The sequence below is a fragment of the Ciconia boyciana genome, chromosome 9 (assembly GCF_034638445.1).
Source record: "Ciconia boyciana chromosome 9, ASM3463844v1, whole genome shotgun sequence".
NCBI classification, from domain to species: domain Eukaryota; kingdom Metazoa; phylum Chordata; class Aves; order Ciconiiformes; family Ciconiidae; genus Ciconia; species Ciconia boyciana.
The window spans coordinates 44,026,273-44,052,139 of NC_132942.1; the positions used below are offsets into that span (position 1 = coordinate 44,026,273).

At 54.5% G+C, this 25,867-nt stretch overlaps 1 protein-coding gene across 7 annotated transcripts in view; it reads left to right on the top strand.

Annotated features, from left to right (window-relative positions):
• The window catches only part of JPH3 (junctophilin 3), a 61,326-nt gene that overhangs the window by 13,243 nt on the left and 22,216 nt on the right, over window positions 1-25,867 (top strand). For 6 of the 7 annotated variants that reach the window (XR_012044150.1, XR_012044151.1, XM_072872897.1 and 3 more), the window contains one exon: window positions 4,099-4,876. Coding sequence is in view for 4 of the 7 variants with exons in the window: in XM_072872897.1 (XP_072728998.1) it covers window positions 4,099-4,876 (778 nt within the window). In the remaining 3 variants the exon portion in view is untranslated. Of the gene's footprint in view, window positions 1-4,098; window positions 4,877-25,867 lie in introns of those variants that run through there. The other variant, XM_072872901.1, reaches the window with a different exon arrangement.

Genomic DNA, 25,867 nt, shown 5'->3' on the forward strand with positions numbered 1-25,867 from the left:
AAACAGTTGCTGCTTTGGTTGTATTACCATAGTAAGTCACAAATTACCTAGCTCAGGAGGATTTTCTTTCTGTGTCCAAGACTTTTTTGGCTGCTGTTTGTCCTTTTTGCCCAGTGCAAAAGGGCCACACAGAAGGGGGATGGATATTTGTGGCATCTTGGAGGCATCGTAAGAGTGACCTGCATGGCTGGGGGGAAGAGGCTGGCACATTTTTCTCCCCAGCAATTCTCCTCCATCACGGTGGCTTTGCCTCTTTGCCACAGGGCCCCGGCTTGGGCAATGCAATCAGCTTGTGGCCAGGATTGCAGTAGTGTCGGCTTGCTCCCTGCTTCCCATCCCAACAGAGGCATGTTCCCCTCTTGTGCACAGTTAAAGAGGGTGTCTGCTCTCCTGCCCCGACCCTGGGAGGTGCTCAGCACTCTACATTTGTGCTGAAGTCCTTGAGGACCTCCGTTCAGCACCTCAGCAGATCAGTCTGGGGACCTTTTGCATCAGACGCGTTCATCCTGTTACACCCAGCCCCATCCTACGGTCCCCACTGCACGGGCTTCCCGTTGCATGCTCCCTTTTCAGCTCCCTAGCTCTGAAACAGCTAGAGCCAGTCCATCCTGGCACGTAAAGTGGAAAAATCATAAAATCCTGTTTCCTCTGCAGGGAGAAAGAGTCTCCCGGCTCCTTGTGAGATTAAGCTTTGCGCATATATCTGCAAATGTTAGGGGCAGAGGTTAAGCTGAGCAGTGCAAGGGGAGGAGGTGACAGTGCTTAGCAATGCAGATCAGATGGCTCTGAGACCTTCCAGTATTCGTGGCCAAATCCTGGGATATTTAGGGGTTTAAAACGTAATGAAGTCAGATGAAGGAAGGAGTGCAGTTTGGGTGAGGAAGGACGGATGAACTCAGCTCCCTGGAAGGAAGCTCTTTGATCTGCTGGTGGCCATGAAGGTGGCCAGATGTCTTGGTGGCCATAGGGGAGGTGACTGTGCTCTCCTAGGCAATCCCCAGAGGTAATCCATGCTGCTGCCTCCAGCAGGGAAGCAATCAGGAGGGCAATGACACCCATGAAAGCAGACTTGGGGTTTGGGGTTTGGGTTTTGCTCTCTGCTGGGAGCTGCTCCATGATGCTGGGAGGGGAGAAGCAGGATGGGCCAGCCGTTTGGGATGGCTCCTCAAGTCCTTGCATCCTCTGCTTAGAAAAATCAGCCTTGCCAGGGAGATGCAGCGATTACTCCTGGCAGCTGTGCAATTCTAGGAGTAGGTTTTAAGGCCGTACAAAGATGACGGCTGCCTGGGCACCTCTGCCTTGCTGGAGATACGCACAGGAGCTCGCTGCAGTTGTAACCTGCTGTGACCAATTTGCCGCCTCTGCTCCAGCTGAGACGCGCTGTCACGCCTGCTCCGAGGGCTTTGTTCTGCTCTTTGCCGCTGCCTCTGGTTTTCAGCAAAGGGCCGTGCTTGCTTTACGGTGCTTCGGTTTAATCTGTTTTTTTATTTCAGCTGCAGATTTGCTAGGAGATGGGGAGGGCAAGGGACCTGCCTGGGGCCAGGGACCGAGTCAAGTGATTCAGCCAAGGGAGAAGGATTCCGGGACTTGGGCAGGGCAGGCTCTGACGGATCTTGTGCGGGACCTTTTCTCCCTGTCCCCTTGCCCACACTGGCATTTTCCCTGAAACCCCTTGAATCCATCTCTAGAGGAAACAGGAGGCTGAGCACGGGGCGAGGACATCCCAAGCCATCTTGGGGGCCTCTGTTTGCAGGGGTGCTCGGGGCACTGGGGGAAATCTCTCTCACCCAGCTCCTGCCCATCACCCCCAGCAGGGTGTTCTGCAGAGGTGCTCTGGGAGGGAGCCAGAAAGGGGAGAGAGACAGTGCCAGGTCTGCAGGGGATGGACAGACGGCTTGGTGGGCTCTCTGCTGCCAAAGGCACCATTCCAAGGTGCCACTGGGTACAGGGAGAGCCGTGGGTGCACGGTATCGGTTCTTGCCTGTTCTTGAGGACACCAAAGTGGGCTGCAGTGGGGCAAGCCAGGCTCACTGCTCAAATCCAACCAGAGGACATGTCCGATGTCTCCACCGAGCTGTTTGCCAGCCATCTTGCCGGTTGTCCCCCATCCTTCTCCCCACCAGCACTGCCACCACCTCCTCGCCCTGCCCTGCCGGTGCCTGCTGTAATTCCAGCGCTCTGCCTCCCTCCCCAGTGCTAATCCTATAAACCCTCGGTAAATCCTGCCCACCTGGCCCTGCCTCTCCATGTTCCTTCTCTGAGGTAGTCTTCGTGGGGTCCCCCAGCGTGGAGCAGGCATTTTTTGGGGGTGCACAAGGCTGTCACTCGGGTAATGTAGCACCTCGGGGGGTTACTTGCATTGGAGCACCAGGAAGGATGCGCGAGCCCCAGGGGGGGTTGTGCAAAGCACTGGTGGCTATTAGATAAGGCAGCTGATGCACCCCAAAATGCACCCCAAAATGTGCTTGGGTGCTGGTTTCACGCTCTCGATAAGCAGATCCTGTGCTCAGCGTGAGCTGCTCCAGCACGTACCCATCTCCACAGCTACCGCTGAGCGCTGGGGACCGGGCGGTGGGAAACCCCTAAGGGAGTCCTGGGGGTAGGATCGGGATGAGGAACGAAACGCAGCAAAAGGGTGCATAGCTGTAGGGTTGGGATCGCTCCTTGCAGCCAGAGTAGGGTTTATCTAGGATGGGGATGGGGATGGCCAGCACAGCCCATTTTAATAATCTTTTCCGCTGGGCTGTTGGAAAATGTTGAGAGGGAAAACGCTGCAGCAAGGCGGATAGGTCTCAGGGAACAATATTTTTGTGGCCAAAAGAGCCAGCTCAGGTGGACCTGTTGGGTTGCTCATGTCTACGAATCACAGCCTGATTGCTAAGGGCAAAGAGCATCTTGTGCGGAGAGGGGATGGAAAGCCTCTATCAGACTGAGCTGGCGGTAATCATCCGGGCTGTTTTCATCGGGGCCGTTTCGGTTTGATTCCCACAGGGTTCACTATTTCAGCAAGTCTATTTTAAGAGTCCCTTGGCGTGCGGGAGCGGGGCTGGAGTGAAGGGAAGCCCCGATGCTGCAAGGTGCTGCCTGCGCCCATCCCAGTGCAGGCCCTGCTCTTTGCATCGCCAGCCGGGGATGGGAGGCAGCAGGGCAGCCCCGGGCTGGGACCGGCCCCAGCACCCCAGCAGCACCAGTGCCAGGCGAGGAGCCGTCCTCGGGTTCAGCAATCCGCCCCGCGAGAGCTTAGGCGGGCGGTGAATCACTGCATCTTGAGCTAGTCCAGAAAAGATTAATCCGACCTAAGAATAAAAACAAGCCCCACAGTTCAACCGGCTGGGATAAAATCAGAAAGCGTGCCAATCGCCGAGCTCCAGGAGGGGAAGGGCTTATAAACCCCGGGCAGATTATGGCCATGCCTTTCAGTACACAGGGCAGGCGTTACGCTCCCATTGTGCTTCCTGAGCTGGATGGGTTTCTTGTGCCTCCATTCCCAGTGCCGCGGTGAGGTCCCCTGTGCGTTCCATCCCACTAACGACCAGTTAAGCAACTCCAGTAAGTGCCCATGCAAATGTAGGAGTTCAAACAGGGGCATGTTTCCGAGGGGAATAACCAAATGGATCTCTCCCCGTGAGGCCTTTATTTCTATAGAGCCACTCCCTTCCGCTACACGCCGGATGAAAGGCACTATGTATATAAATAAATACATGGTAATATACCATCTGCTTTGATCACTGCTGGCAGCGTGGACGGGATCGGAGTCTGCTCCTGGATAGCGATTCCCCTACCCCGTCTCCCCGCTCCCTTCCCTTTCAAATTAGGGGTTGATCTAAGGGGCAGTTCCTCGAAGCATCACTCCGTGATGCCTTGGTTTCTAGTGTTTCCACGCTGCAGCTGGAGTGCATGCCTGCGATCCAACCAAGATGTTATTTTTTCCTCCCACAACGTGACATTACAATCTTTGACATGGAGATGAGACTGGGATCCAGGGCTGCACTTTGCTGCTCCCGCTGATGAAGGGCTCGCAGAGGGGTTTGGTGCCGTTAGTGGTCCGTAGGATGCCATGCCATGAAACCCCTCTTTGCTTTTGTCTCCTCTTCCCAGGGACATACCAGGGCCAGTGGGTCGGAGGGATGCGCCAGGGTTACGGTGTCCGGCAGAGCGTTCCCTACGGCATGGCTGCGGTTATCAGGTCACCCCTGAGGACATCCATCAACTCCCTGCGCAGCGAGCACACCAACGGCACGGCACTGCACCCCGACTCCTCGCCGGCGGTGGCCGGCAGCCCTGCCGTCTCCCGTGGTGGCTTCGTCCTGATGGCCCACAGCGATGCTGAGATCCTCAAGAGCAAGAAGAAGGGCATCTTCCGGCGGTCGCTGCTGAGCGGGCTCAAGCTCCGTAAGTCCGAGTCCAAGAGCTCCTTGGCCAGCCAGCGGAGCAAGCAGAGCTCCTTCCGGAGCGAAGCCGGGATGAGCACGGTCAGCTCCACTGCCAGCGACATCAACTCCACCATCAGCCTGGGCGAGGGCGAAGCCGAGCTCTCCGTCATCGAAGATGACATCGACGCCACCACCACCGAGATCTACGTCGGCGAGTGGAAGAATGACAAGCGTTCGGGCTTTGGGGTGAGCCAACGCTCGGACGGACTGAAGTACGAGGGAGAATGGGCCAACAACAAGCGCCACGGCTATGGCTGCATGACCTTCCCCGACGGCACCAAGGAGGAGGGCAAGTACAAGCAGAACGTCCTGGTCAGCGGCAAGAGGAAGAATCTCATCCCGCTGCGGGCCAGCAAGATCCGCGAGAAGGTGGATCGGGCCGTCGAGGCGGCTGAGCGGGCGGCCACCATCGCCAAGCAGAAAGCAGAGATCGCGGCGTCCAGGTAAGGTGGTCCCTGTCCCGATGCGGTGTCTCGGCAGGGGTCCCGCCCCGACGGCTGCGGTTTGATGGGAGAAGTGGGGTGAGACTTTTTGCGGTAGTAGGTGCTCGGGGGGGGTATTTTAGGGAAGCTGCTGGAGGCAGGCAGGGGTTGCGGTGGGCATCTGCTGGCGCAGGCAGCGGTCGGTGCAATCTGGACCGCAGAGGGGAAGCGGGCAGCATCCTGGAAAGCGAAGCCGCTGGGCTTGCCCGAGCCTCGTGGGTGATGTTCAAAATAGGGTGGATCCAAGCCGAATTGTCCCTCTGCTAACTCCGAGTGAGCTGTGGATGTGTGACCTTCCCGAATCAGCTGTCGAGGCCATGCAGGGTCACCCAGAGCGGTGCGTTCGCTGCAGCCTGTGCAGGGGGTGGTGGCACCGTGGTGGGACTGCACTTGTGGGTCAAGGTGTGGGGCTCACAGGCTGATAGCTGTCACTTAGGAGGTACTGGGTTAGTCACCCCCTTTCTCCCTAGCCTCTTTAATAAGCAGGATGATGCCCTTAGCAGAAGAGCTCCTGAGATGCTGTTTGCCCGTATCCTCTGTCTGAGCCAAGAGGAACCATCCCAGGGTTGGCCTGTGCTGGGAGGATTCCCAGCTATTTCTGTTCCCAAAAGAGGTTTTGAGTGGAAAAGCAGTCAAATCACTGGCTGCAGCTGATGCTTGGGGAGGGTTTGCCTTGCCTGAGGCTCTGCTAGAAAGCAGCAGATCTGGGTGCCCAAATAATCCCTACAAGCCTCAAGAAGTCCCCACTCCCCGGGCTGCTGTAGCCATCATGGAACTGCTCAGTGATTCAGAGCAGGGACCTGATCCAGCTGAAAACCGGCAGGAGAAGGGGGGGAAAGAGATAATGTCTAATTTAGGTTGAAATGGGGTCCAGCTCCCAGCTCAAAGCAGGGCCAGCTCAAAGCAGGGCCAGCTCAAGCGCCTTCTAGCTGGCTCCCAAAATGGGCCTGGAGCTTTGTGACTTGCAGCAAGGTCCCAGACAAGAGGTGAGCCGAGGAGGAATGTCTCATCTGCCCAACGCGGGGCTCTTTGTATCACTTCTTAGGGTTGGGTTAATAGAGCATGGGCATCCTTTCTGGTTTCTGAGCAAGTGCTACCTATAGCAGCCAGGCTGGGGAAGAAGGGCCGGGGTTAGGGGAAAAGCCCAGGTACCTCCTCAGTTGCCTGTGCTGGATTAATTGTTGGGTCTGGATCATTTGTATGCAGAGTCACACTTGAAATCTTTATCAGCATGTCTGCCGATGACTTATCTGCAATGTGAATGAGACTTCCAGGCCTGCTTTGGGAGCATATTTGGGCTTGATGATGTTTTCGAGCTGATGTTGTACCAAACTGTTGTCAAAGCTTTGAAAAAAAAAAAAAAAATCCCCCTAGATTGCCAGGTAGGAAACAGACTGCAGAACAGCAGAAAGACCAGATCTTTCCCTGTGATCTAGGGATGTGAATGCCCCGATACAAAGGCCTGAATCCTGGAAATGTGGAGCTCTAGTCTGCTGTGGGATGCCGGGTCTGAGAACCTGAGCATCCCCTGTCCCCAGGTGATAATGGTCCTCGAAATCCGTGAGAGCGGGAGCTGGAAGAGATATGACCCCCCATGTTGGAAATATTTTACTGAGCTCTTGGTATATAATGTTCCACCTTCTAATTATGAGAGAGAAGGAAAAAAAATCAAATTAGATAGCAATGCCAGGGCATGAATACCTTCCTCCCCTGTACCGGATGGATTAACGCAGTCCTGAGCTCTGCTGGAGAGCAGCAACAGTGCTGGGAGGGAGGATGCCGCTCTTGACCATGCGTGTGCATGGGGGAGGAGAAAAGCTGTGGGATTTGGGGACCACCCAGAGGACCCGTTTAATCATCAGTGAAAATGCAAAGAAATAAATGAATGGGAGTGCACGGCTTCGAGGATACTCTGTCAGAGGCTGAACCTGGCCCCACCAGAAAATGCTCCATGAACAACCTGACATCTCCATCCCGCAGCCGGGCTCCCTCCACCGTTTGCGCTCGGGCTTAACTAGTCTGGTCTTGACTAGACACATGGGGAAGGAAGCAAGCACCGGGAACCCAGGGCTTTGCTCTTTTTATGGCACAGCCATCGCCTCCGGTGCACGAGGGCTGCTGGGGTGTTGAAAAGCCCTTTATTGATCTGCTGCGCAGCCCATCTCTCGCTGCGCGAGCCGGGGACAGACTCCAACGTGACGCTCGCTGTGCATTAGCGCCGGGTTACCAACCGCGAATGACATCCGTCCCGGGAGTTTTTGCTGCCTGTGTTAATGGCTTATGCTGAGGCCCCAAAACCTATCAACGAAGAGCCAAACTATTCGGCTACGGCCGGGCAGGATCGCAGGATTTAGGCTTTGCTGGAGACATGGGGCAGGTGGGATTAGGCGGGTGTACAGGCTCAGCCCCAAGTCTCGGAGGGTGTCTTGGGTTTGCAATTTGGCTGCACACGGGAGAGGCCCAAGGACCTCGAAATGCAAGCGGGGAGAGCTGCTTTGTCTGAAACCTGCGATCCTTCAGCTCGAGCTCTTCCCCTTTGCGAGGGTTTTTGCACGGACAGTCTCTCCTCGGCTGCGTCCCAGCATGCAGAACCAGAAGAAAGCAAGGTTTTACAAACCTAGAACCAGCTAGAAAGGCTTTCATATAATTAATCCGATTAATTTTAAAGCTTCTAAATGAATAAACCCTCCCCTGCAGTGGCCACACCAAAATGCATCGTCCAAACGGAAAGAAAAGCACAAAATAGGCAGTGGGTGCATTGGCAGAGGAATCCTGATGCTCGTTTCGGTGGCTTTGGGGCTCAGGGGTGCAATATTCCCCATCAAATACTAACGTGAGCTCTGGCTTACCAGCACCTGGGGGTCTGATAACAGTACTGGTGTATGTCTGTGTATATGTGTGTGTGTGTATTCTCTTCTGTCTAATAATATGGCTGAGTTCACTCTGCAGCCTTTCCCTTGGTTGGGGAAAATATGTGCCCACCCACGTATTTCATTAAATTTGTAAGAATTCAGTATTTTTGAAAACTCTACCGCTCTGTCAGATTTGGTTGGAATTGGCCAACACGTTCAAAAGTTATTAGTGTGGGAGTGATGGCATATAGATATATAAACAGCACAATCACATAAGTAAGCCCCATTTCCTGAGGAAAGTAGGCTAAAAACATAGTGTACTGAAGACAAGTAAATTGGATTCTTAAAGTTGTTTTAGTCTGAACAGCGTACAATGTTATCTGTGACACAGAAAAGTAAGCTCATTTAAGGAATAGTTTTTAGGTTCAGTAGATGATTCTCGTAAATTTTCTTCGGTGCAATTAAAATTAAATAACGCTTTCTTTCCTCTTATATCTCCCATGCGCTGAAATAGTTCGTGTAAAGTCAATGGGCAAGAAGGGCTACGAATCCGGTCTGAAAAACTGCTGTTGATATCAATTATCGGTTTTCAGAGGTAGCCGGGGAGAGAGCCCTTTTTCAGCCTCTTTAAAATGAAGGTGCAGGGCATCCTCTTTGTGCTGTGGGCTGCTTCATTCCCCTCTCCTATCAGCCAAGAGCCATCACTCTTTCTGCTGCTCCCCGGGAGGATGAAGGGTGCACTGGAGACACCGGCTCCCATCTCATTAGTGATAACGTCGATACCTAAAGGCAAATTGTCCGTAGGCACTGGTGTGCCATGGTCAACTAAAATATAATATCCAGGCAAGAGAGGTGGGCCAGAAAGCTCATCCTCGCCCCTTAGCTTTCGGCACGGCCGCGGGACGTGGAGGGTAGGTGCACGTGGAGCATCGCGGGAGCTCAGGACCGACTCCAGCTCTCCGCGACAGATGATGGCAGTTTTAATGCAAGGCAGCCAGGCCCTAACTCTCTCCAGGATTTCCTTCTGCTACCACAGTTCAAGGTTTTGTAATTAGCGCCTGGGCTACTGACGAGAGGAAGGGCCGTTACCAGTGCTAGGGATATGGGTCCCAGAGATGGGTGGCATTTGGCAAGCACTCAGCTCCTCTCCAGCACAAGGTTCATGGGGCCCCGTTGTTCAGCACCTTAAATAACAGCTCCTCGGAGCCGCCGATGCCCCAGCACCCCGGAGGGGATGCTGTTCCCAGGTTAGTCCTAACTAATGCACTTCCAGGCATAATTATAGCCGAGCCATTCACCAGCAATGAGAAAAATATAATTAAGCTCAGTAGTCTCAGGAGGAGTTGGGCTACAAATTAGCACAGTGTCATTCAACTTCAGAAAGGGAAACTGGAGGAAAAAAAAGAAAAAGGAAGCGAATAAAGATAACCTGGCAGCGAGGATGGGTAAAGGAAAATGTTTGGACTCGGCATGGATGCTCCTTCAGGATGCTGCAGTGAGGGCAAAGCATCCATCCGTGTTTGACGTACAAGGGGGAGCAGGAAGGCAAGAGAAGCCCCGGAGAGCTGAACAGCAAAGTGCAGAAGGTTGTTTGAGCCAAACAGGTATTTTCTTCAGAAAAATGGAAATGCAGCCCAGGCAAAACCCACAGAAAAGAATAGATTCTGCAGTTCTGATCCCAAACATTTTAAGTTGCGGTAATGTCACTACCGGCAGTACACCAAGCCATAATAATGCTGCTTAATGCTCTCTCAGGCCTGTGCCTGCAGCTTTGCAATTGTACTTAGCTGCATTTGATTTAAGGTTTCTGCTGGCTTTTCTGATGCCTGGGGGAGGTGGCTGCGGGGCTCCCGCATTAGTCTCGCCCTAATCCCCGCCTCGTGCTGCCGGAGGGGCTTTTGCTGCGGATGGAGAAGGGGGAGGAGGAGGGATATGGGTTAAGGGGAATGCTGTGGCCCCAAAAGGGTTACGTGTCCCCTTCCTCGGGTCGGGATGGCAGGGACGAGCCAGCAGCGGACTGAAGCCAAAACGGGTCACAGCCGAACCGGCTGCGGGGATGGGGCTGAGGAAATGCTTCAGGGATGGGACCAAGCGTGTCAGGGCCTCCCACCACCTTGTCCAGCCCCTCTTTGGGCACCCCTGGATCCGGGGAGGGGGGGGTTTCTCTACTTATGGCCCCTCGAAGAAGCGCTGCTCCTTTCCCTGCTGAGGCCATGCAAGAGTTCAGCATCTGCAGCTCCCTGTGGCACGGTGTTTGCCAGCGGGAGCTTGGGGCTGGGCAGAATTCACTTCTACCCATTAGTTTGGGACCGATGGGGTCACTGACGGCGTCACCTGGTACCCTGGTACCCCAGGGTCTTGGTCAGGGAGAGCGGGAACCCTCCATCCCTTGCCAGTCCCTCCATCCTTTTCTTGAGGAGTGCAGAGGACAGAGCAACAGGGAGAAAAGCACCGAGGGGGTGGACAGAAGTGACTCGAAGGCTGAAATCAGCTGGGGCAGGAGGTAATTCTCTTCATGGCAGCATTTTCTTTTTCCTTCCTGCCCTCCTTCCCTCCCAAACAGCCCCTGTGCAATGCAGAGAGGAGCAAAGCCCAGGGCTGGCAGCCTCCAACGGGCTTTACCATTGACAGAGAGCTGAGCAGGGCTGCGGCAGCGCACGCCGACTTCCCCTCCTGCCAGCTCCTTCCCTCTGCCACCTCCCTCCCCTCCTGCTGCCCGGGCACGAGCCCCCGCGTGTTGACAGGGGTCAGGCGATGCCACGGCGGCAGAGATTCGGATCAGCTGTTCTTCCTCCCGTTCGTGTGTCGCTGTCGGCTGGGATGACACGGGTACCTCTGACTCACGGCAAGCACAGTTTCCACCTCTAGTCCAGGACACTCGAGGAACGGCAGATCCCCGGATGGCATCCCAGAGCATCGTGTCCTTACCCACGGCTGGCTCTTGCGGGACCTGCTGTCTGCACTGTGACTGTTTAAGTCCTCTTGCAATGCCAATTTAACAACTGCCTGCTCAGACAGGACTTACAGCGTTAAGCCCTTTGGTGGCCGTGTCAAAAGTCAGGACTAGCTGGCACGCTCGCGCAGGGCCAGCTCTGCGTGTCCCCGACTGCCACCCCGCTGCCTGCACCGCGGTGCAGAGGTGGAGGGGCACATCCGTGCACGGACAAGAACAGGCTGGAAAATTAAGTGCCGTTCGTAGGAATGATGCTTTACAAAGTAATCCAACTGGAAAAACCTCAGCAGGGTTCTTTTTTAGCTTCTAGGAGAGCAGCTCGGCATGGGTTTCGCTAGTCCCTCTCCCTTTGTTGCTCTCCCATCCTTCACGACTGCCGCTCCTGACTCGGCAGCTCCCACCACCTTCCCTGTCCGCTGAACCAAATATGAGCTAAAACACCCCAGCTCCATGGCCCAGGCGTGCGACACGCTTTCGTTTAATCATTTCCAACATTGCGAGGTTGTGATGAAGTAACACGGGCAGAGTGGAGATTCACAGCCCATTGGATTCACCGTGATCCCAGCCGGCTCTGCCCTCCTCCCCACACTCGTTGGGGAAGATCTCCGAAATCCGTGTGGTCCTGGCAGACACGGTTTGTGTCGCGGCAGGCCTGCAGCAAAGCGCGGCTGGAGGGGATGGTTTTGCCGTAGAGTGAAGCAGGAGAAGGGTCTTGGATGCAGGAGGAAGCGAAACGCCCGGCGGCAGAACCAGGATGGGAGAGCCGTGCCGGTGCCGGAGCGCAATGTGCCGGTGCCTGCTCCGCAGTCGCTTTTGCAGCGGGACCAGATGGAAACGGGCAGGGATGGCACCGGCTGACAGCGAGGCAGGAAGGATGGGGAGGGTGATTCACTCCTGGCAGCTGCCGCTTCCACGGGAAGGGGCTGCCCCGGAGAGCTGGGCAGCAGGCGGGGGGCCGAAGGGGAGGCTGCCTTGTCCTCCTCCTCCTCCTCCTCTCCGGCATCGTGCAGCAGCGTGTCGCAGCCCGGATCATCTGCCTGGTTTCTAATCCAAGCCTTTTACCAGCTTAGTGCATGGGCTGAGTGGCCGGCGCTGCTGCCCTGCTGGGGCTGGCCCCACTGCAGAATCAGCCCTTCTCCGGAGATGGTGCTGGATGATTTCAGCCCCCCGAGCCGTGCTGGATCCCCCCACTAACACGAGAACCTCCTGTCTGCCCTGACTGCCTGCACAGCGCGGGGAAGAGGGAATGAGCTGAAGAAGAGGATGGTGAAGACTCTTCTTCTCCATGCTGATGCCAGCAGGGGAGGGAGTGGGGTGCTGTCGCCCGCTAGCTTGCGGGTGGAGCAGCCCTTCATCGGAAGGGAAAAAAAAAAAAGAAAAAGCCAACAACAACAAAAAAAAGCCAGCCCCTGATTTTCCTTTCTGCTGCTTTTCCTATTCATCGAGCAGAATCTGCAGCGTTGCTTTTCTCAGCGATCTTCAGGAGGGAAGGGAGAGATCCTCCCCCAGCCTGCGCAGCTGCCTGGCAGGCGGGCTGGCTCGCAGCCCCGTCGCTCTCCTCCATCCTCATCCTCGCCCTCCGCGGGGTGCAAGGAGACTGGTGGGGGTACACACAAACCCGCAGCCAGGCCCAAGGGCTAGATGGGGGATGCTGCCTGTGGCATCCCAGCCCCTTGCTGCCATGTCCCACCACCCTAACCCCCCAGCCGTGTCGGTGGGAGCTGCTGCGCCGTGTCTCCCTGCTCCCGCGCTGCACCCTGGCGATGCAGCACACCCAAGCTTTGATAGCAGAGGAGAGCTGGGAGGAAGGTTTGGGGTCCCTACGCCACAGCTACGCTGCCTCCCTATCTCGCGAGAGAGGCCTGCGTGCTTTTTTCCTCTCCCAGCTCCCGTTTTGGGTTTCCTTGCATGCGTTCCTGCCAGCTGCACTGCTCCCACCCCAGCCACCCACCCACCCGCTTCCCTGCAGCAACAGCCCTAACACCCCCCTGCTCCTCTACCCCCCGAAGCCCCTTCCTCCCTAGAGAGAGGCAAAAGCAATATCAGGAGTGCAACCGAGATGAAAATGCAGAGCTGGGAAAAAATATTGAGTATTTTCCTTGCTCGTGTTCATGAGCATCACTTCCTCCCAAAGCCAGAGATGGGGATGCTGAGAGGACCGGCTCTGCCGTGGGGGGAGCGCAGCGGCCGGGCTGGGGGCTCCCGGTCCCTCGGTGCTTTCGAGCTTTCTTTCGCCTTCTCCACGCAGGACAAATGACAAGCCGTCTTGGCTTCCTAATCCAGGAAATTAAAGGATTTGACCATAGACCCTGCTAAGCGAATTTCCCCCCTGAAAATCCCAGGGGGATTTAACCCATGGATCCGACCGATCATCCCTTTAAAGTTGTGACTAAGAAAGGTCCCAATTCTTCAGGGTGCTGAGCACCCTAAAATCCCATCACGGTGGTGACGTGGCCGTGCCCGGTGCTCATCCCACCGTCCGGCGAGACCTTCTTTTCACTTTTATCCCACCTCCGCTGCCCCTTTTCAATAGCAAGCAGCAGCCCTGGGCTGCCTGCTCGCTGCCAACTGGGACAGCAAAGCCTCGCTGCAACCGCGGCCCGAATCTGCCCCATCCCATCCCTTTGCATCACCCTCCAGGGACACGGCACATTATTTGGGGACTGTTGGTTTATCCCATTCAGCATCAGGAGCAGCCCGCAAGAGACAGGCTCGCTGCACCCCAATGGGAACCGGCTGGGCTCCGTGCCGGCAGCGCCGGCTCCTGTTCATGGACCTCGAAGGCAGAAGGGAGCACGGGCCCAGGCCGTGTAGCTTTGCTGAATTCATTCTGCTCAGTTAAAGCACGTCTGGTATCCATCCTCAAAGCAAAACCTGCTGGAGATGGTCACACCAAGCAAGGCTGGGTCAGTGGACACCCCACCACGAATCGTCCTCGTGAGCCTCGGTGACACCGCTCTGAACCCTGAGCAGCGGTTGCTCAGGGTTGGACTCCCTTACGGAGAAGAAATAGGTTCGTGGGCTCAAAGCTGGACACAGCGGTCACGGTGGATGTCCCACAGGCACCCCGCTGGCAGGGGGCCATGGCTGGTCCCCATCCAGTGTGATGAGATCTCTGAGGAGCTTCAAACAGCCGTGGCAGGTGGCAGCTCTTCCCCAACCCTTCGGTCCTGGGGACGAAGCCTCCGGGAAAGCGGTGGCAGAGATGAGAGCCAGGGATGAGGTGCTTTTCCAAGGGGAGAGGTGTGGGGCAGGACTCAGGCAAGGGACTCACCTGCATCATGTAAATGGCCTCTCTGGGGAAACGGGCTGCAGCCTTCTCTCCATTATCTGGCTGCGTCTCTCTGCCTGATCTGTCTCTCATCACCATAGCATGGAGGTGAAGCATAAATAATTAAAAGCCCAGATTGTCTCCTGGCAGAGGCAGGCTCTGAGTCCCTTCCCCTGTTGTGCTGCTGGCTGCTTAAGTGGAAATTTTCATGGGCTTTGCCTTGGAGGCAGCGCAGACCTGCAAACCCGGGGCCGTCTGCCGGCCTCAGGGCACGCTGGCATTTGGGGACCAGAAAGGGCACCCTCCACCCCAGCGGGTCCCCAGCGGCAGCATCCCGTCCAGGGGATCCCGCAGGACGCGTGGGGTGCGCTGGGACGAGCAGCACCCACCAGCTGAGGGTCAAAGCCGGGTGCAGGCAGGCAGCGGGGCTGAGCGGGCAAACCCCACTGCAGACCCTGCAGCTCACGCACAGCTCCCCATCTTGAGAAGCCTCATGAGACGTGGGATATTCGGGGGCGCAGGCTGGCTTTTGGGCTCCTGGGTGCTCAAAAACCCCCAGGCGACAGGGAGGAGAAACCCGTGCAGGCAGCGGGGAGGAGGAAAGCGGCTCCTTCTGGGTGGGCTCTGAAGTTTGAGGCAGGCAGGAGCTGCTCGTTGCTGTGGCAACCGGGATGATATATTTTTTTTTTCCCCCCCCACAGTTGGCAGGGCTGCGGCCGGCACTCGCACCGCAGAGGGGTCTGCCCACCCCTGCCTGCCTGCCCAGGGCTGAGCGCAGCCCCGGAGGCACCCCCAGCCCCTCCGCCTCCTGCCTGCACCCACCAGGGCTGCGGAGGATGTGGGGGACCGGGCGACGTGTGCCATGGGGCTGGGTCAGCCCCGGGCAGCGCTCAAAAACGATGAGAAATTTCACCAAACATTCCTGTTCCCTCCATCCCTCCCCATGGGGACCGGAGCTGCAGAGACCGGTGACAGCAGCCTGGCACTGAACATATTTCTGCGGCATTTTAGCATCTGATGTTGCTTTTAGTAGGGCTGATTCGGTGGGTACCGTTTCCAGCTGAGATCTCTGTGCCGGTCTGCGTCCAGCCAAACTGCGCAGGGCTCGTCTGCACCGGGGGACGGTGGTACCCTGGGTTTGGGGCACGGCCAAGCAAAGTCCTCGTTCCCACTCGGCACCTTCCAGGATGGCGTTAAGCAATGGGGTTAAGGGGATGCTGTCTGTGGCATGCTTTCCTTGGGGAGCATTTTTGCTCTGGGTTGGCATTTTCTCGTCATTCCTGAGGGTTCCTGGTGTGCAGACGTGGGAGGTGGACATGGCAGTGGCGGATGGAGATGATGCTGCCGTGTCCTGCCCGTGGCTCTCTCCAACCAGCTGCTTTGGGGCCAGTTGCCCCTTACAGCGGAGAGGAGCTTCCCCGTTATCACTAGGCCCATCCTGGCAAGGCCGAATGTGGCAAGAGGTGCACGGAGCGGTGCCCACCTCCAGCATCTCGCTCCGGGTGGGGAATCGGCCTCCTCCCAGCTGTGTGGAGCAAGACACGGACGTATTTGCTTTCCAAGCATCTCTTGGGGCCCTGGTGCTAGAAATGCATTTTTCCATCACTCAGATGACCGGACCATTTTAACCCATCCCTTAGACCCCTGTCACATTACCCAGAAAAGAGTCCTCTCTCCTACCCCGCAGGGCTGGAGACGGCAGAGAAGTCCCGGAGGACAAGGCTGGATATCAACCACCTCTCCTCTGACAGCTGGAGAGCATCCGTCAGCACTCCTGAGGCCATTTCAGCTCCATGTCTTGGCCTGAGTCCAGACTGTGCTGGAACTAAAATGTTAAGTTGAGTTAAACGAGTTTGTCGTTGACTGTGGATGAAGTTTTTTTTGTAGTTTGCTCTGAATTGGTGGGGGGGTTTACGGTTGGGTGTTGGCTGGTTAAAATGGTGCGTGGCCAGAGGTATGTCATGGATCATCCCTGTCCACGAGCCCATCACCAGGGGAAAGGAGGACCATGAGCTCAACGTTGTGCTGTCTCTTTTGGGCTTTTGTGGCTTCAGCAGCAGAAAAAAAATTGCCTGGAAAGTTCGTTTGCCAAATGTCTGTTTTGCTTGAGGAGACCAAAACTTGTGAAACTGCCAGAGCATTTCAGCCAAAACCCAAACAGGGCGAAGGGTCAGGAAAGGAAAAAAGACTTTTCCTTGCGGTTCTGTTGTGTTTTGCCTCAGGATTTGGTTTGACTCGTTCTTTTTTAGGCATCAAAATGAAACTGAAATTAAATGGACAGATCTGCTTTGCTTGCTTGTCATTACCTCCCTCACCTGGAGTTTTGAGCTTGAACTCCCCAAGGGAGTTGTCTTGTTCCCCAAGGGAATTCTCCCTAAGGGAAGTCTCTTATTCTGAGCACTTTTCCCTAGGGGAAAAGCCCCTAATGCTTCCCAAAGGGTCGGGCTGTGCCGATGGCTCCTCAAAGGGATTTGAGGGCCTCCCTGGAGGCAGACCAGAGGCTCCCTCGGCTCCCTTCGCCCATGGCCTGCTTGAGTTTCTCTCTCTCTCTGCTGCATTTTGCACCTTTGGCACTGAGGTTTCCACCCCACTCTTCATCCCGTGCGTGGCGTCAGCCAACCGAGGAGGACAGTGTGAAAAACGGGGAGGAATGGGCTGCTTTGGGGAGCCTTCTGGTGATGGAGGCCAGGGTGGGATGCTGATGGTCCACCAAATCCTCCACCTTTTGACCTGCAGCCTGGGGCAAGCCATGGCAGGAGGAGGCACCTGGTATCCTCCAGGTCACGCCGAGCCAGGCTTTTTCTAACCGCTTTCATCCATCCCGCAAAGGTTGCTCCAAATTTGTGGCTGGACACTGGGTGATCATGTCCCAACCACGTCTCTACCCTCCTCTCCTCAATAAACCCAGGAGGATGGGTAAAGTTACACCAAGCCACCTATCCAGACTCACTATGGTCAAGCCTCCCATCAAAAACCTGGCATTTCCCTGGCGTAACGAGCAGCGCCTACGCGCAGGGACGGGCTCGCGAGGGTTTTGGCGGGGCTGCCTTTGGAGCCAGCCTTGCCTGGAGACAGGGCGATGCAACCGGAATGCGGGATCCAGCCTGAAGTCATTACAGTCAGCAGCATGTACAGCCAAACTCAACGCTCCACATGTCCAAGCAGGCTGAGTTATGGCTGCTCAGGGAGCTATATCTTGGCCTGTTGTGCATTTAAAAATCTCCACCCGAATGCGGCATTGATGTAGGGCTTTTCTGCTGTTCTGTTTTTGCATTTAATACAGGCAGTATAGATCTGCAGTGTGCGGATGATCCAGCGCTGCCCAGGTTCCTTGGAGATTTTGTGCCTTCACTTGCTTTTGCTTGGGCTTTTTCTTCTTCTTTTTTCGTTTCCAAGGGTTGTTAGTGATTTCTTCCAACCTGTTTTGCCTCCTGCCTGAATGTGGCAGGATCGTTTGTAATGCACTATTTTTGCCCAGGGCTAGAGGAGCATTTGTGGCGTGGTTGTGCCTTTGGGACGTGTGTGTGGAGGACTGTCTGCTGGCAGTCTGCGAGAGCAGGGAACGAAGAGGGGGACGTCAGTGTTTCCCATTTCCTCTCGCACTATCCAAACGGGCAGTCGCCTTTTCCATTATGTACACGACGATTATCCAGTAAAATCATGGAAACCTGCTGCATCCAAACCATGACGGCTGGAAAGCAGGCAGAATCCCCCCTGATCACTCCTTTCCCTTCCCTGAAGCTAACTCTTCCTCAACCCTGCTCCGAGCGGGTTCCTGCAAGTTTTGCATCACCACCCATCGCTTTCCAGAATATAACGACGCTCCCAGCATTGCTGCAATTATCTCATGCCTTCCCCAGTTTATAAGAAAAGGGGAAACTCCATCCCCAGAGGTGATGCCTCTGGGTCTGGTTTGGGAGAGGGGGCTGCCCCGAGCTCCAGGGGCAGCTCCCTGCCCCACCGCTGCCCATCGCTGCCGTGTTTGAGCCGCCAAAGTGCCAGGTCTGGAGCAAGGCCAAACCTGTCTCCTTTGGTCGGTCAGGCTGGGGCAGCAATGGGGGACGATGGCATCAAAGCTGTCCTTCTTCCTAGGCAAAGCCCAGCTCCTGCGCGCGGGTCTGGGCTGGCAGGCACCGAAGCACCGGGACGGGCAGGTACCGCCTGGCTGCGTCGCTCACGTGCATCCTCCGTAGCTTCAAGTGACAGATGGCAGGAGATGAGCCTCCCTCTCCAGATGTTAATTATCTTGCAAGCTGTAAATAACATCTCAGGGCAGCTCGTGCATCGTCTCCGGTGCGCAAGACCCATCAGCTTTGCCCTTGCCGGGGGGCAAAAAATTAAAAGGAAGGAAACCCACCGGGAGGGAAATGCACGGCTCTGCCTGGCTGTGCTTATTCTGCACGTCCCTTGGCCGGAGAGAGATGCTGGCAGCATCCTGGCTAACGGTGGCAGAGGTACCTTTGGGTACCAGCTCCACCTGACCCAGCCCTTTGAAGTCGATGGAGTTTGATTTTCTTGTGCCAGGGCTGGCATTTTTTGTTTAGCAACAACAGGGATAAAATAAACAAATCTGAGCAGCGCCGTGACCGATTTGGGATGATGGCAATAAGGCGAGCTGGAGAGGACCGTAGCGTTACGGCCCTTCGGCTGCTCTCATCCTTCTCCGCTGGGGAGGACCCAGCTCAGGGTCCTGGGGGATGCGCAGGGATGGCAGCGGCCAAGACGGTCACGATGCAACTCGCTGCCTGCTGTGGGCTGTGGTTTGGGCCACGTTTCTCCCCGGATTTTGGGGACGTGACATTTGATTGTGGCCCATCCCTGTCCCCCAAGTCACCGTGACTTTGCATCATTACATGTTATGAATTCAGTTCTCCAGCAAACTAATTTTACCTACTTAAAGGCAAGGTACAGGACAGAAAGACATAGCCTGGGATTTTCTTTTCCCTTACTCGAATTAAAAAAATGGTATTTCAGCACAAAATGGCAAATGACGCCTTGGTGAATTCACTCTCTGTTTGTAAGCTCCAAAAATATAAAGGTAGAGAAGAATCTGGCACAGGTGCCTGGGGCAAGGAGCTAAATGGGAACTGGCTCCATCCCCGTTTCCATGAATTTCAGAGACCTCATGCATACCGTGCCCCAGCTGGGCCACCGGCACCTGCTCTCCGCGAGGTGTCCCAGCTGGCTTGGGAACGGTTTCCCGCTGTATCATTACATTTCCCAGTGTAAAACCACAGGGAAACTCAGATTTGGGCTTTTGACCACAACATTTTCCATGCTTCTCTGTATTTTGCTTTCTTGGGCAATAACAAACAAACGCATCGAGGTTTATTTTTTTTCTTTTCAGGATTAAAGGGTTTGACTATTTTTTTATTTTTTTTTAATTCCAAACTTTTCTCTTGAAATGTGACTTTCAGAGCAATTTTTTCAGAGCCTGCAGTAACCATCCCCTCTGCCCCGTGCCATCCCAGCCATCCCCAACCCTTCCTTCTTGCCGTCTCGCTGATGGGAGATTTCCCTCTCCTCCTCCCGGCGCCCATTGCTCCCCGCCGGTCCACAGAGCTCGGGCAGGGGTGGTCCATCCTCCCACCCCAAAATCTCCATCCAGAGCCAGGAAGTCTGGCAGCGGGTGCGGGGAAGCCAGGCTTTCTCTTTGCTATGCACGGCACCTGCTTTCTGTCTGGCTGCAAAGAGCCAGAGCAGACGTTTTTGGCTGCATTACGTCATGTCAGAGGTCACATTAGCTGCTTTTTTTTCTCTTGATTAAGAATTCCAGCAATGGGGGGTGGAGGAAAAAGCAGACGGAGGAAGCGGGCAAGGCAAATATGCTTGCGATAAGCAGGTAAATGGGAATTTATGCACAGATAGCTAATTGGTGTGTCTAATATTCCACCCCCTGAGTACCGGCACTGTATTACTGCCTTCACAAATCACTCAAGGCAAGCCTAGTGCAATAACAACCAAGCCAGGAGAGCTGTGAAAAGAGTCAAGCTGGAATTAAGAGTGGGTTTTATTGGGGCAATAAATGCCAGATAGGGAAAATAACAAACAGGTTGTTAATTGCTGCCATCTCCCCGCTCCCTGAAGGAAACGTCTAGACAGAGCCTGGCCCTGGGTCGCGCCTACCCTGGCCCGTGCAGGCAGGTTCTTGCGCCGGTCTTTTGGGGCCAGAGAGGTGCTGGATGCGGGATGCTGTGCCCAGCGAAGGCTGCCGCGCCGAAGCCCATGCCAGGGGCAAAGGGAGGCAGGACGGGCGCTGCGGCTCTCCCCAGCTCTGCCCTAAATCAGAGATGCTCCCACAGAGGTAGAAGCCAGACAGTCTGCAGCGGCTATTAATAATTCAGTCCCAATTTGTCCCATCTAGGAGAGCATGAAGACCGGCCAAGCCTCCCCTCCTTGCAGGCAGGGTTTGAGATACTGCCCCGAGCAGGCAGAGCCTCTTTCCACCTCCCCATCCCTCCCGGCGCTGGTTGCAGCCATCGATCCCACGCGGGCAGGGTCGGGAGCTGGAAGCGGCTCTCCTTCGCTGCGGGGTGCGGAGCCGTCGGGTAGCCTTGGGAGAGGGTTGCATCAGCGCTCCCCCTCTCCCTTCTGCTCTGGGGTTTGGTTACCGGCATCGATCACTTGGGGACTTTTGCTTTGTGTTTCTTGGTGTGTCTCGGCTTGATGCAATTAGGGCTGGATCCTGCTCTCCGCTGTGCCGGTGGGAGCGTAAAATAACCCCTGGTGAGTCAACACAGTTGAGGGGCTTGTGCTCATGCAAGCCTGGTTTTTGCACATGGGGTGGTTGGACTGAAAAGCTCCTTTTCCTCCCCTGGTCCAGCCATCCCTTCCCAGGACACAGAGCATCCCGACGCTTCCCTGTGCACCCCTGAGCCAGCCCGGCTGCAGCCACCGCTGCTTTTCAAGTGCACCGGGGTGGGCCGGGAGAGCAAAGCACCGAGTCTTAAATGTCCTGCAAAGGAAGGGAGAGCAAAGCACCGAGTCTTAAATGTCCTGCAAATGCTCTCTCTGAATTTTTCCTGAAGTATTTTCTTGCAGCTAGTGTATGTTTTAATTGAATTTTGCCATTTGAAAAATACATGAACCTCTGTAATGGAGGGAGAAAACATTCCTCCTATAGGAAGATAAAGATGCATTTAAAAAAAAAACCCAAAAAGCTGCCTGATTACATATTGACCTGAGAGACAAAGTGAATCGGATGGAGCCAGCCTGGCCCCTTAGGAAAACCTGAGGCTGTTCATTATGTCCCAGGATGAGCTCACCGGCTGGTTAACTCCATCCTCGCCGCTTGTGAGTGCCTACGAGCCAGCAGCGCTCGCCTGCTGAAGTGAAGCCTTCAGTGAAGACAGCCCGTGGCGGGTTTGCATGAATTCCATGAAAACATGGACCGCAGGGTTTTCTCCGTTTATACGGTAGGAGTTAAAAAAGCTGCACGGAAGAAGGCTTTAATAATCGTTTTAATAATTTTCTTTGGATCTCAGCTTTCTTACTGCATTTCTAAGCTCTGGACGGTTAGATCGGTCTGTCCATCGCTCCAGCCCCTCCATCTGAGCTAAGGAAATGCAAAACAAGGGGGGAGAAGACAGCGAACCCCTTTGTAGTTACCAGGAGCTTGATTTTTTTGAGCTCCCTTGCGAGAAGGTTGACTCGTAGGTATACAAACAAGGTAGAAAAGATTAAACCCTAATAGTCCTGTTGAAATCAGCTCGGTACTGAGCAAAGGGTTTAGGGCTTGTTGCAATCATCTCATGTGTGCTCCTGTCAAGGAGTTGGGACTATCTGGAGAGGTTTCCGTCAGCTCTCGGAATGGGATGGAGGAGGGCTGGGGATCTCCATCCTTGCAGCAGGATCCCAACAAACACGAGCAATAAAGCAGCATTTTTGTACTTCCCTGTCAAGCCTAAATCCCATTGAGCAGGGGATCCCTCAGCCGAGCTTTGAGTTCACGGGGACGTCCGAGAAGCAAGAAGTTTGCTTGCAAAAGAACAGAAATCCCCCAGCAAGAGCTGCCGTGTGAATTTTGGAAAACAGACCTTCTTTTCCAGAAATCCTGCCCATATGATGCTTTTTTGCATTTAAACCACGAATAATGCGGATTTCTCCCTGTGTGCAGCACACAGCTTCCTTGGACCCCCGGCATATTTTTGCTCAGAGTCTGTTACCTATTTTTAATCAAAGAAGAGCCTGTTTCTCATACGGGAATGCAAGAAATAAAGGGAACAAGGATGGTGTGTCCCTCATCTGGTTCCAGCTCGCTCTTTGCACTACCACTGCACTCAAAGAAAGTTGGATGGAGGTGAAGGACTCAGAAATGAAACAGCTTTCTTGTGGCACCGGGTGCCATCCCTGCAATTACAGGCATCATGCTTACGACTCCTGAACAGACCCGACTCCATTCAGAAATGTTGCTGGTGGTCTGTAAACTTGCTCTAATTTCCAGCCTAATTTTTAAGCAGTGTGTCCCACTTGTCCTCCTGCCAAAGCAGTCCATTAACCTAAACACCACTCAAGCCTTGCTTGGTTTTAATTTTGCTTTGTTTCTTCCCGAGACCATCAGGTGCCACAGATTTTGCTGAGAGTTCACCCCTTTTTGGCTAAACCAGCCCCGAGCATCAGATTTGCAGCAGAAGCTCCTCGTGCATGCAAAGCCAGGCCAGAGTTGCTGTTGGCATTCCTAAAAAGCCAAGTTCTTCCTTTCAAATCAGTTTATTCCAGCTTCTTACAGATTAGCTGGAGCTGATAAACTTGGCATTATGAACCACTCGCAGGTATTATCCCTTCTCCTGTCAGTCCTGGCCAAATCACAAGAGATCTGCAAAGATTTACAGAAATCTGTTTGGTTGTGATTTTTCCCTACCTCCTGCCAGCTCTTCTTGCCAGTTTGACCACTTGCCCGGTCAGCCTCCGAGAAGAGTGAGTCAGCTGGGCAAAAAAATTAATAAATAAAATGTCCCAAGCCAGTCCAAGTATGGACTCCCAGCCCCAGCCCAAACCAGACCCTTGGGTCTCAAGAGCTATAAACCACCCCCACCATCACCCCTCTGGCTCTTCCCAGCCCCATCCTTGCCGAAACACCCTCCCCCAGTTCAGCTTGGATGGCCAAGTGCACTAAAATGAGATTTAGAGTTGTAACCATCCTCAGAAGTCCCTCTGCGCTTGCGTCTGCTGATGTTCAGAGAGCTCCGGCCACCTCCATCACCCCAGGATGCGTCGCTCCTTCTGCCCTGCTCGTCCATCGATGGCAGAAGAAACCCAGACGAGCACCTTCGAGCTGATGTGCAACTTTTAATCAGCTCAACCAAGACGAGAGGGGCACCGTGCTCTTGCAAGCAACAGCTTTTTGTCTGGTGGGCTCGTTACGGGATGGAGGACATCACGGGAGGTAACGAAGGAGCAAGGCAAGAGGATCTGTTTAATTCCTCCCACCTCTGAGCATCCCAGCCTCCTCCGCCAGCTGTGATGAATCCGTAGGGAAGCATCCAGCCTTATTTTGACTGTGGTTTCCCGGATGGTGTCTCTGTCCGGGAAAGATTTATGGCAACGCTTACGGCAGGAGGAGAAGAGTGATTAGATCGGGCCCCGTCTATGTGTCGTGGAGAAAGACCCGCTTTACAAGGAAATAAACCCAAGCAATTAACTGGGGAATTAAGGTTTAGCGCACGCTACGAGCAGCAGGCATGTATAAAGGAGACAGCTGTTAAATTTAGTATGTGACAAAGTCATGCGAACGCTAACTGGATTACTTGCATTTATTTGGGAATACTTATGTATTTTATTATGCAACGTATAGATCACCATAATTCTGCTTTTCACTCCGACGGCGCCTCTCCTCCAAGCATCTTAGAGAGCATTACAAACAATTAAGCCTGCCTGCGCCTCTGCGCAGCACTCGACGTTCTATCCGCTTTGTGGGTATTGAGTATATTTTAGATCGGAGATGGCTTAATTAATGTGATTGATTTTTAACTCTTTCTGGGCCAAAGCCCCGAGTTGCTGCTCTTCCTGGGCTGATCCTGGAGTCCATGGGGATGAACTAGTCCAGAAGTTGCTGGAGTAAGTTTTCCAGAGATGGAAATCCATCCGTCCCCCAGGGATGGTGATTTTGACCCATTTTGGTGAAAAAAGGGGAGGTGATGAATGCTGGAGAGGGGAGCATGGTGGCTCCAAGTATGCTCTTTCAGCATAACCTCCCGCCCTGCAGACACCTTCGTGTGTCCCCAGGACCCTTGGAAGTGGCACGAGCTGCTTTTCGGCGCTTCCAGCCTCCTTCCCTGGCAAGAAGTGACTGATAACTGCCTCCAGTTGCATCTCCGGGGAGGAGTTTAGGGAGGCAGCGTGTAATCCTGCCTGCTGAGTTTGGTCCAGACACTATCAGACGTTATTAATCCTTTGTATCGGGCCAGCGGGGACTGGCAGCCTGCTGTATAAATGTGCTGCAGTATGGGAGGGACAGTCCCTTCCCTGAACAGTTTCCAGTTCGAGGAGATGGCGGAGGGATAGACGGATGGAGGATCTTCAGGAGCCGATGTCCAGACCGCTGAGAAGCTCCCGTGGAAGATGCCAGCCGTTTTAACAGCCTCAAAGAGTCAGCATCTTAATTTTAAGCCTCAGGTGGGACCGTTCTTGGCACTGGGGTGATTTAATCGGCAGGTCTGATGCCCCGGCCTTTCCCACTGACCACGTTTGTGCCAAAAAACAGGAGCAGTTTGCGCCTCCTCTCCCAGCATTTTGCTGCAGCTCCTGCTCGGAGCATCCCTGCTCCTCCTAAGAGAGCTGAACTGGGATATCTGCCCAGGGATGGGGCTGTAACATGCTTGTCCACTCCTCCAGCCCTGCATGAGTGGGGAGCAGAGTGAGCGCTGGAGCCAGGGTGAGTAAAAAAATATTTAAAACCAATTTTTGGTTGCATCGGTCACGGGGGACCTGCGGGACCTGCAGCCCCTCTACCGCCTTCATTAGCTCCGGGAGAACAGGTCCTATCCGCTCCCTTGGCTACGCCAAAGCAGTATAAATGTATAAATGAAGGACTTATTAGAGCAGAGACAACTTGTCAGCACTTGAAAACAAGTGACAGGTCGGCTCTGGGAGCAGGGACCAGACGTCTCGCCCGGGCTCAAAGAGGTGACAGCACACAGACGGGCACACACCCGGTTTCATATCCCCGGCTTGTGCTGCACGATGCAACGCCAGGCACATTACTAGCCCTATTTTCCATTTATAGAAGCCTGTCAGAAATGGCACTCCTTTCTGAGCAGATGTCGAAAAATTAGAGGGAATTCAGAGAGTGGCAGAAAAAAAAATGATTAAAGGAGATGGAGGGCCTGATTTTGGAGGGAAAAGAAATCAGCTGAGCTATTTATAACGCTGCCTGCACCGGGGTGGGTAAGAACAGGCATTTTTTTGAAGGGCCTCGATAGCTCAGCTAAGGAGAAGGGGCAAACCAGCCTCTGAAGGATGCTCGCGGGAACGCTGCAGAGGGGCTGTATGAGAGGGTAAATCCTGAGCGATGGGATGAAATACCATCAAACACGAGTGTCTGGGGAATCGCCGGTCAACGGGTGCGTGCAAGGGACAGTCGCTCATCCAGGGTGAAAAAAAATGCCCTGATGAAGATGCGTTAAGGGGTGTTAGAGGCAGTACCGATGGCAAGCCCCCACTCCTGCCTCTGCTCTCGGTGACAAACCGCGCTTGTATTTACATCCAGCGTTTTACACAAAACGTGTGGTGGCGGGGGTGGAAATCTTCACTTTTTCATCCAAAAGCAAATGTTTTTGGTTAAAAAAAGCCACCGGCTTTAAATTCAGGCCTTCAGCCCCAGAGGCTCCCGGGAGATGCACGCAGAGGTTGCTGCAGCCGTCTGCCGGGCTGGGGTC